Here is an 11660-nt window from a genome sequence, read left to right as displayed (position 1 = left end):
TGGATAAGCTGCCAGTTAATTTAGTTAAGTCCAAAGTTAAAAGGCGTTTAACTGGAAGTCGATTAAAAATTTAAGATATATTGCTAAATTAACCCCTTAACATTACATTATCTATCAATATGTCTCACATACAAATTGCACTGATTTTTATTTTTGTCCTACAAAATTAAAAGGATGATTTTCTTCATGGCTGAAACTGGTTTTTGAGATGTTTAAGTCCATATATCTGAAGTGCAGTCACCACCTGGATATCTCATCTCATGAGCCAGGGAAGGTCCATCAGGTTCGGCTCCAAAATCGACAAAGAAGTTTGGGTTTGTTTTAAGACCGCCTTCCTCGGTGTTGACATCGATCTGCAACATGTGGGAACCTTTCTCCAAGAGTTCTGGATAGAATTGTCGATCCCATGCGCTGAATAGAGAGTTCGTCACGTATAATCGTTTACCGTCTAGGCTCAATTGGATCATCTGTGGTCCTCCTCTTAGGCGATGTCCCTGTAAAAGGATGTAACAATGTTCATCGATCGCCATTGATATGATTAATCCGCACAAGTTGATATTAATGTTAGAACAAACCTGGATTTCCGGAACATCGGATTGCCATGTTTTACCATCTTCAGTCATAGCCACTACAGGGCTTCCCTTTTGGATCAATCCTCCAACCCATACTTGGCCGACCAAGACCGGGTTTTTGGGGTCCTCGATGTTGTATTGTCGGACATCTCCGTGCAGCCAGTTGGCGAAATACAGAAAACGATCATCGAGAGAGATTAGGAAGTCGGTTATAAGTCCGGGCATTTCGGGAAGAATCCAGTTTTGCACCTTCAATGGTTTCACTGAGATTGCCACCTGCAGAAGTTAATATGTACATAATAAGGCTTGTCCAAATTTATGAGCATTGGTAATGCAAGATTATATGATCCCACCTCATGACTCCATGATCCGTCTTTGGTTTTGAAAAACCGAACCATGTTACTTGTTAAGGCGCACCCAACGTACCCTGTATCTTTAGAAGGATCATGCAGGAATCTTGTCTGCAATGAAAATGAAACAAAACTAAGTATCGACTTCGAGCAAAACCGAGCTAAAAACGAAGTAGTAACATGTAATCAATCACCTCTAAGGGTATGAGACCGGTGTCACCTAGATCCAACGTTTGTTTAAGTTCACCATCAGGCCAACTATACACATGCAGATGTCTCCCATACAGACCATCCGTGACATGCTGAAGATCGAAACCTTTGGTGAAGGCAACAGGAGCACCCCATGATGAGCTGATCATTGTTTTATGTCGAGGTTGGTACCAAAAATCGTAGCCGAACATAGGACTATGCCCCGGTTTCTCCCACCTAAAGAAACAATGAGTAACAACAAGTCACCAATCATTTTACCTTCTAATCGTTCATTCGGTTTATCGGCTTTACCTCCCTTTAACGTTGAATTCGGAGTCAAGGAGAAGAAATCCGTTCCCTTTGGCATTCCCATCTTTATCTCCGAGACACGAAATCATTATATCTCCGGAAGCAAGGCAGTGAGACGTGTGCGGATACGCTAGACCGGTGTTCTTAACGATATCCTCCGGCTGCACCACTTTCTGCAACGACGGAGCCTTGGGATTCTTTTGTGTGTCAATCACATAGACACGACCCGATCTGAACCGAATAGAACATTGGTATTAAACATTACTGTACCATTACATGGTTTGCCACATTGTTCTACATTACATGAAAACCTCATTTTCCTCGTAAGCAGGGTTAGCGAAAGGGGGAAGGCAAGGGCCCCTGGCTCAATAGGAAAATTATTTTATGGTCCCTTCCTAAAATTAAAAGATTCAATTTAATCCTTTTTATAGCCATTTTGAAAAATTATTAATTTAATTAAAACTTTTTTAATACAAAATTTTTAACTCATGCCCCTTCAAATTTTATAATATTATCTCACTCTCCCTAAACAAAATTTCAGGCATATAGTCACTTACACCAATGAAGGAAGGATCAGAAAACGTCGATCGGCCGACGGATCACCATGGCAAGAGCTGCAAGCATTCCACCCAGAGTGATGTAGTTCATCACCTACATACGGCATAGATAGCCTGTGGATGACTTTAGAATAAGTTGGTGAGTTCGGATCTACATCAACCGTTGCCAAGAAATCAGGCTTCTCTCTTCCTGTTCCTGCGTACGTCATGCAAATCCATTTAAATATATCTCTATATATTATTTTATATGATAATTAAGAAGTAGATCTTAAGGTTAATGTTTCACTTTTGGAGTAAAAGCTACAGTGGGATAGATTATTTATAATATTTAAAAAAAAAAGCTAAATATATGGTTTTTTTTTTCCCTTTTTTTAGAAATTAAAAAGAAAACACCAACTGAATTTTCTCTAAAATTTTATGAAAATAAACATGAACACATAACAATTTATAATTCAAGGAATAAATGGATCAAAAGAAATTAATTCCCAGAAAAAAAAAAAGGTTGCTGACATCACACCAAAAACCAAAACAAAAAGAAGAAGAGAGAAAATTATTACCAGTATAAACACAAGTAACATAAAGAAGAGCTTCTTTAGGACCAGACATGGCTTTCAGTGGAGTTTCATATCCTGGTCCTTTTGTTCTGCAACACTCAGTTTCTTCACCCATTGCAATTTCTCTCTTTTTCCTCTTCTTTCTTCTTACAAAAATTTCGTTGTTTTCCTTTTCTATATGCTACTGATAGCTACTATTTAATATTTTTTTTAAAATGAAATATTCAAATTATCTTTAATATAAATATTATATTAATAAGATTAAAATTAAAAATAAATAATCTTTTAAAAATTAATATTTATTTTTATCAAATAACTTAATTATATTTACTAATTTACTAAATAATTTTCTAATATAAATTCAACCCATTAATTTTTTCGGTACTTAAAATTTTAGTTTATCAAACAAACTCTTAGCTTGTAAAAGAATATATACAGGGACCCTCTATATAATTTTCCCTTTATAGCTAATAGACGCTAATGTGTAACTAAACTTACGTCCACTACCGTGCTTCCTCTTTTGGTCTCCATGTGGTCCCAAGGGATTTGAGATTCGGGAGTAATCACATCGGACGGTGTTCAGATTGACGCGTGTTGTAATGAGATGAGATTTGCAGTTGTGTTTCTGTCCGTTAAGGTACCCGAGATATCCTTGCATTATACGAATTAGATCAAATTAGTCCTTTTATTATTAAATAGATCAATTTAATCCTTATACTATTAAAAAAATTTTAATATGCTAATTATATTAAAAAATAAATGTTAAATATATTCCAATTTGGTATTACTTAAGTTTTTTTAATAGTACACAGATTAAACTGATGAACCAGAGACTAATTTGATCTCTACGGAACAGAGGAAGTGAGACCCAGACTTGTCCCCGTGGCGGTGTTGGATTAAAGCTGAGAGCTGATGACAAGGATAAGATCGACTTTAGGAATTTTATATTAGTAAGTGCAATTAGTGTAGAGTCCTAATTTTGCATTTATTGTTTAATAATAGATTATTATTTAAGAGTTTTACTCCTGATTAATTGTTAAAAGCACTATTTAAGTTATTTTAATAATTTTTTTTCTAACAAGAATGTTGTTATTGAATTTCTATTAATAAGTTTTATTAATATTCATTATCTAAAACAATAAATAATAGTAAAAATAAGTCTGATTACAACTATCTAATTTTTTATACAATATTTAAGATGACCTATAGTTCATCCTCAATTCTTAAATAAGATAATAGTGTGTTTTAATGCACTTGGACTCACGTCCTCTTACAATGATAATAGTCTCTATGCTAATTGAGCTAAGACTCAATCGACAAAAATTCAGAATTTAAATTTACTATTTTTTAAAATTTAAGTCCAACGGTTAACATTACTATTATTTTTTTATTAAATTTATTGATGTTTAGTTGGTGCCCATGTAATTTAAAAAAAAACCATTGTAATTAATTTGAATTTTTAAAAATTAGCAATTTCAACAACTAAACCTATATTTTAAGATTTGAAAGTCGAAAGAATTAAATTAATGAAAAAAAAATATTTAACTTTTTAATTTATATGAAATTTAATATTTAGATCAGGTTGACGTGTATGTATGGTGTAGTGAGCTGTTAATGAGAGCAATGGGTGTTTTGCGTCTTCATCCAATCTTTTTAGGTGGACGATGTTTCTAGATCTCTCCTCGATTTTCATTATCCTTGTCGGTATTTGTGACCCTCCGAAGCAGCCCATCTTCAACAAATGATTTTTTTTGTTTATTTTTATTTCTTTATTTATAATCTTTTGGGTGTTCGGTCGATTAAGAATTAGTTTGATTAATATTAGTATTATTGTCAATGTAAAAAAACGTGAGTTTGAGTGCCCTGAAACGCATTATCCTCTTGTTTAAACGTTAGGAAGAGGCTATGAATAGTTTTTGGTATTGTATCAAAAAAAATAAATATGATAATAACCTATAATAATATTACTGTTAAAAAAATAATGGTAGTCTGATCATGCATGTTAAATGTTTCAGAATTAAGTTTCTATTTATTTATTTCAAATTATATATATTTGTTTAAGTTAAATGAAATTCTTGGTAAACATTAAACCAACATATTTGTAAATATTTTTATGAATATATATTAAATTTATTTATGTATAATGTTCATAAATAATAAATAAATATGTATTTTTTTAAAGGTAATATACCTTTCAAAGAATAATTGAATATAGATTTTATTAAGGGTAAACAATAAAATGATCCTTAAACTATTGTCTTTATTCTATTTTGTTTAAAAAATTGATTTGACATTTTTTATTGGTCTAATAACAAATTTAGCCCTCCAATGTTTAAACATTATATCAATTTGATCCTAAATAGAAAATATTCAACAAATTTAGCCCTCAATGTTTACAAAATTTGTCATTTTAGCTTGAATGCTAAAAAATTCAATAAATTTAGCCTTCAAAATTTGTTAATTTAGTTCTAATTCTAAAAAAACAATAAATTAATTTTTGGTCCTTTATAAAAATTAATAATTTAAGCTTCCTAACCTAGAAATCTTAGCTTTAGGTTTCAAAATTTTATAATTTTATCCTACTCTAATATAAAATTTCTACCATTGTCTTCGACATAGATTGTTTTTATACACATTGTTTACCAACCCAACACATGGAATAGAGAACAAAAGGAATAAAAAGAACACCACATAGTAATGATATTTAAAACGTTACAATTGATGAAAGAAAGTTGATTGCAAATCTTCGACAAAGTCTACAACAACTAACCAACTAGCTTACAATAAGGAAAAAAAAACATCACCAAACAACGGAATTCAACATCTAAAATAGAAGTGAGCTCAAGTTGTCATCTCCAACTTCAAAAAAGAAGATAAAAGTATAGGAAATGGATTGTTTAGTTATAGGTAAAGTCATGTGAATTTTTTAGAATTCAAACTAAAATGATAAATTCTGTAAACATTGAGGGCTAAATTTGTTAAATATTTTATATTTAGGATCAAATTGATATAATGTGTAACCATTGGAGGGTTAAATTTATTATTAGACGAATAAAAAATGCTCAAATCAACTTCAAATTATTAAAATATTTGATTTCGAAAAGTTCAGTGACTAAATAAAAAATAATAGTTCAGTGATAAAAATAAACCAAAGACAATAATTTAATGATCAATTTTATAATTTATCGGAACATGCAACATATAGAGTAAACGACTTTAGTCAATAAACCGAAGGACTCAACTAATAATTAACAAATATATATTAAATTGCTATTATCATTTAATTAAAAAATTATTGTTAAATTTGAGGATTTAATTCCCATTAAATTTAAAATTTAAATCTATATTATCTAATATATTTTTCTCTTATTAAAAACAAAATTTAAAACTCATTAAATAAAAAGTTTCAATATGGTAATCCCAAGTTCTAACTTTTAATCCAACAAAAGCTTACCAAGCCAAATTGTTAAACTAGCCCAAGCTATAGATTTAATCCGGTGGGATTCTTATAGGATAAATGTGCTTTAACGCATTCAAAACTATATTTTTTTATAGTGACAATAATATTGATATTAACTGATCTAAGACTTGATCAACTTTTTATATATAGATTTACACATTATTAACGAATTTTATCACATTACTCGTTAAAAGATATAATTATTAATTAATTAATAAATGTAAAATATTTTGTTAAAACGCATTATACTTCAAAAGAGATATATTAAGTTACAACTCTAAAAATAATATTACTAAAACAACTAACCATGAATAAGATGTATGTCAGATGTGACCATGCTTATTGATGGCTTAACATTGAAGTTGGAGCTGGCTTGCCTCTCCCGGAAGGGGTGATGCTTTTTCTAAGTCCTTTCGGAATCCTGAACGAACCCGGAACAAGCTGTTTCTTTAAGTTCCTCCACTACTCTCTGAGTCATCAGAGGAATGCGATGAGAGATTTAAAGGTTTGGTGGATGAAGGCAGGAATGATGGTTTGTCTCGATATTTATTCATCTCTTTTGTTTTCACAGTGATCCAACGGTAGTTGGGGATGACTCCAAACCCTTGCTAGTTGGTGCTCCTATGGGCTTAGGGCACCTTGTGGGCTGGGTTTAAGTTTGTTACCCATTGTACTTCCTTTTGGACCTCTCCTAGGATACTCCAAATCATATCAACAATGAGCAACAACAGCCAAGTTTTAGAACATTGAGAGTCCAAGATACATGTGATGATGTTATTACATTATCTACTCCAAGAACACGTGTTCTTTTTATTCACAACAGTCAACAAGATTACATTGATTGTTTTGCCTTCCTAACTGAAACTGTTTTTTTCTTCATATGATTCAAATCCAAATATCTGAAGTACAATCACCTCCTGGGTATCTCATCTCATGGGCCAAACAAGGACCATCAGGTTCAGCTCCAAAATCAACAAAAAAATCTGGGTTTATTTTCAGACCACCACTCTCAATGTCCACATCAATCTGTATCATATGTGAACCTTTCTCTATAACATCAGGGTAAAACTGTCGATCCCATGTGCTAAACAACGAGTTCGTCACATACAGCCGTTTCCCATCTAAGCTTAACTGTGTCATACAAGGTCCCCCTCTGAGACAATGTCCCTACAAAAACAAACACAAACAATGTTCATCATCAATATCGCCATTGCTAGGCATAATCCGATAATTTTGTCATTATATCAATGTTGAAAGAACAAGACCTGGATTTTAGGAACATCGGCTTGCCATGTTTTACCATCTTCTGTGACTGCTGTTATGGGGCCGCCCTTTTGAAGCAATCCTCCGACGTATACTTGGCCGACCAAGATTGGGTTTTTGGGGTCTTCAATGTTGTATTGTCGGACATCGCCGTGGAACCAGTTGACGAAATATAGGAACCGATCGTCGAGAGAGATTAAAAGGCCGACTATGAGTCCGGGCATTTCGGGGAGAATCCAGTTTTGTACCTTCAATGGTTTCACCGAGATAGCCACCTCGTGACTCCATGATGATCCATCTTGGGTCTTGAAAAACCGTACTACGTTGCTTGATAGGACACACTCGACGTACCCTGTGTCTTTGGTTGGATCATGCAAGAATCTTATCTGCAAAGAAAACGCATCAGTGTATATACATGCATGTAGCGAATCCCAAGTCTAAGAGTGAGTTTGGATGGGCGGTGCGTTTACCTACGGTTAGTGTAAAAATAGCGGTGGCGGTGAGATTAGATACTGTAGCGATACTGTAGCGTGAGACAAAAAGTAAACTAAATGCACCGCACCGCACCCAATCGCCCATCCAAACCCACCCTAAGAAAGCAGGATTTATTGCATTTTGCATACACAAAATATGAAGTAATATTGGCTAAGAAATTAGATGCTGGCCACAAGTATGGTTTTGGTAATATTGGCCATAAGTATATACAAATTTATAATATGATACATATTTTAAATATATTTCAAAGTGAGTATTTAGACCGATAAAATAAGGTGATTAGTATAGTTAGTTAATAAAGAATTGGTTTAATTAACCCTTAAAGTTACCTCTCCGGAGATAAGACCATTGTCACCGAGATCCAATGTCTGTTTGAGCCGGCCATCAGGCCAATCATACACAAACAGTTGTCTTCCATAGAAACCGTCTTCGACATGTTTAAGGTTAAAACCTTGGGTGAACGCCAAAGGAGCACCAAACGATGAGCAGATCATCGTTTTATGTCGAGGTTGGTACCAAAAATCGTAGCTAAACTCAGCTTTACGCCCTGGTTTTTCCCACCTTAAAAAAAACCAACAACAAGAAGTGAAACAGCTTAAGCTTAATGACAATTGTTTTCATGGTCTAAATTGTTGTCTTTGTTTTTGTTTTTGCATTTACCTCCCTTTGATGTTGAACTGGGAATCGAGGAGAAGGAATCCGTTGCCTTGGGCATTTCCATCTTTGTCGCCGAGAAATGAAATGATTATGTCGCCGTTGGCAAGGCAGTGAGATGTGTGGGGATATGCCAGGCCGGTTTTCTCAATGATGTGCTCAGGTTCGACCACTTTGTGCAACGAGGGAGCCTTGGGGTTCTTTTGTGTGTCGATCACATAGATACGACCAGAGCTGAAACAAGCAAAATACTCATAATATACTTCTATACTTATATTCTCTTTTTTAAGATAAGGTTACTCGGCTACCTAACTCATAAATTGAAAGATACTGTATTTCAATATATTCGAACTCACGTCTTTTTATATTGACAATAGTATCTGTATCAATCGAATTAAAACTCAATCGAGTTGTGCTATATTATTCAACTTAACACTCACTCAAGTTTATATAACATAAATATTTTTCGAACTTAATATTTTAGCTTAAACCTTTCTGTTCAACCCATGAATAAGTTTAATAGATCATAAGTGAATATTGTTTTATAAGGTAAATTGTAATTTGAGGGTTTTTCGTTTATATCTTTTACATATATATATATATGAAATAAGATTTCTAACACAAAACTTTATAAATTTCACCATCTGTTTTCACGTAATAAGTCAACCACAATCTAATATTTCTAGTCCACCGATATAACCTGTTTTAATCGGTTACAAAATTGTCTTAACCATCAAAACCAACTGCACTGAACCAAGTTAGTTGAAAACTATATAGTTTACTCTACCCTAAAAAATTAGACATGTTACAGTTTCTTACAGCAACGAAGGCAGGATCAGAAACCGTCGATCAGATGATGGATTACCATGACAAGAACTACAAGCATTCCACCCCGTATGATGTAGTTCATCACCTATATATGGAAAAGATAGCCTGTGTATAACTTTAGAGTAAGTTGGTGAGTTGGGATTTACATCAACTGTTGCTAAGAAATCTGGCTTCTCTCTTCCAGTTCCTATATAAATGCATACAAATCCATTATAAAAAGAAAAAAAGAAAAAAGAAACCCACATAGATGAACATAAGTAATTACTTAAAACATGTTTGGTTTCAAAGAAAATGAAAGAAAAGTAGTATTACCATTATAAACACAAGGAACATATATAAGAGCTTCTTTAGGACCAGACATGGCTTCCAATGGAGCTCCATATCCTGTTCCTGTTCTCTTGCAACACCCTACTTCTTCACCCATGGCAAATTCTCTCTCCCTCTCTCTTTCTACTCACAAACTACCAAAAGGAAAAAAAAAAAACTTTATCTTTAGAGAAAGGGTTTGTATGAGTAATTTGGTAGTGAAAAGCATGGGAAAATCCTTTGTATTTATAGGCTCTATGTGTAGCTGTGGGGGCAGATAAATGCCTGGGTGCCTAACTTTTTTGGGTCACAAATTAGAAATTATTTATTTTAAATTTTTTTAAAAATGTTTATATCTTTTGCTTTTAATTTATAGCTATTTTTTAATGGTTATAATGTGATTTTATACATTTAATTTTTAATTAGTTTTTATATAATATATTTTTAATTATTATAATTAAAATTTTAATTCGTTATTCAAATGGTTAAAAATTAATAAAAATTAATTAACTTATTTAAAAATTTAAATATAATAAAAATTCAAATATCATATTAAAATATTGATATTTTATAAATCAATAATTTTTTAATAATATTTAAAAAATTCAAATCATAATTTTAATATACAATATAATTTTAGTTCATGTAATCATTATTTAAAATAATAATTAATGAATGCTATTAAAATATATAATTATGTTAACTATTAAAATATTGTACAAATAAAAAATCTCCTATTATTAAAGAATTTTTATAAACAATAAACATTGATATATTATAAAATAAATTCTTATTCAATTTTTAATTTCTTAATAATCAATAAATTCACTATTCTAATTTATTTATTTTGATTTAATAGTTAAAATTATTTTGGTTTTCATAGTTTCGTTTTAAAAATTCACACCATAATTCTCACCATTTTTTTTAGCTTATTCTAATTCATTTGATATGTAAATATATATTTAATTAATCTTAAATAAAATATTTTTAAATTATAAAATAAATATTAATATAAGTATATATTTTCTAATACTTTATTAATATCAATATAAGAATTTTTTAATAATAAAACTAGATGAACAAAACTCAATTCGATTCGGAAAAAATTCGAATTTCAAGTTAATCGGATTGAGTTGGTTGAGTTATTCGAGTTTTGAGTTCGATTCAAGTTGAATTTTACAATCCAAATAATAGATTGGTCTCTCTCAACAAAAATTACAAAATAATTCATAATAGTTTTCAAAAATAAAAATAATTTTAAAATTAAAAATATTTATAAAAATTCATTTATATTTTTTTAAAAATTATGGAATTTTTAAATTTTTTTTAAAGAAAATTAAAATTTTAAAAATTTTCTAAAATAATAATTTTGGAACCTAAAATAAGTTAATTAATTATTCAACTTTATTATATTGAAGTATCATATTTTTATTTTTATTTTTTGCTTTGAAAAAGTTTTCAAATTTACATGCTCTAACATGGAATTAATTATACTGTAACAAGATTTTAATTTAACATGTTTAATTTTTTAATTTAACTCAAACAATTTCGCTCTATTCGACTTGACTCAAATTTTCACTCGACTTGATTTGAAATTTTTTTAAATTGAATTAAGATGATAAAATAGAACTCATAAATTTGATTAACTCAAAAAAAAATTCACTCAATTTAATCCAACGCGTTCTAATTCATGAATAAAGTCAATCAAATTACAATATTTTAGTTTATCTAATTTGATTTTTTTTGAAGTGGAGAAGTTAAAATTGATCTTTACTTACTAGAAGTAGGCTTTAACCAAGAATTTAGATTTGTAATTGATGTTTACATTGACGGAGGATGATCAAATGTGTGAGTCCAATTCTTCAATTATTGATTTTATGAATTGATTTGTATATCTGGACCAATTATATATATATAAAGTATTTTATCAATTAAGTCTTATCTCAATTGATATTGGTATTATTGTTAATATAGGAGGATGTGAGTTCAAGGGCGCTAAAGCCCATTATTCTTTTATTTAAGAATTAGGAAGGAACTATTGATAGGTTTAAACATTATATTAACCGTGACTTTAAATATCTTTTCTTTCTTCTTTTTTTTTTCTCAAATGCGTTGAAATTGGT

General features: G+C 30.8%; 2 protein-coding genes across 4 annotated transcripts; both read right to left on the bottom strand.

The window, feature by feature from the left end:
- Positions 1 to 62: 62 nt before the first annotated feature.
- Positions 63 to 2926, bottom strand: LOC107934467 (selenium-binding protein 1). 2 transcript variants are annotated; one of them, XM_016866897.2, is made up of 7 exons: positions 2535 to 2926; positions 1978 to 2173; positions 1424 to 1651; positions 1117 to 1348; positions 926 to 1033; positions 576 to 848; positions 63 to 494 (listed from the first exon to the last, which is right to left on the bottom strand). In XM_016866897.2, exons 1-7 carry the CDS (start codon positions 2644 to 2646, stop codon positions 213 to 215), a joined length of 1431 nt encoding a protein of 476 aa, XP_016722386.1. In that variant the 5' UTR covers positions 2647 to 2926; the 3' UTR covers positions 63 to 212. The 2 variants fall into 2 exon arrangements, with proteins under 2 accessions (XP_016722386.1, XP_016722387.1); XM_016866898.2 differs by having other exon boundaries at positions 1978 to 2167; positions 2535 to 2882.
- Positions 2927 to 3054: 128 nt separating this feature from the next.
- On the bottom strand, positions 3055 to 9751 carry LOC107934466 (selenium-binding protein 2). 2 transcript variants are annotated; one of them, XR_001693909.2, is made up of 7 exons: positions 9544 to 9751; positions 9223 to 9418; positions 8410 to 8637; positions 8079 to 8310; positions 7257 to 7640; positions 6298 to 7158; positions 3055 to 3182 (listed from the first exon to the last, which is right to left on the bottom strand). XR_001693909.2 is itself a non-coding variant. In XM_016866896.2 (6 exons), the coding sequence occupies exons 1-6, from the start codon at positions 9653 to 9655 to the stop codon at positions 6877 to 6879; spliced, it is 1434 nt and encodes a 477-aa protein (XP_016722385.2). In that variant the 5' UTR covers positions 9656 to 9751; the 3' UTR covers positions 5723 to 6876. The 2 variants fall into 2 exon arrangements, 1 of the variants encoding a protein (XP_016722385.2); XM_016866896.2 differs by lacking the exon at positions 3055 to 3182 and having other exon boundaries at positions 5723 to 7158.
- Between the last annotated feature and the right edge of the window lie 1909 nt (positions 9752 to 11660).

The sequence above is a fragment of the Gossypium hirsutum genome, chromosome D02, assembly GCF_007990345.1.
Source record: "Gossypium hirsutum isolate 1008001.06 chromosome D02, Gossypium_hirsutum_v2.1, whole genome shotgun sequence".
In the NCBI taxonomy this organism is placed as follows: domain Eukaryota; kingdom Viridiplantae; phylum Streptophyta; class Magnoliopsida; order Malvales; family Malvaceae; genus Gossypium; species Gossypium hirsutum.
This window is presented reverse-complemented; position numbering and strand designations above follow the sequence as displayed.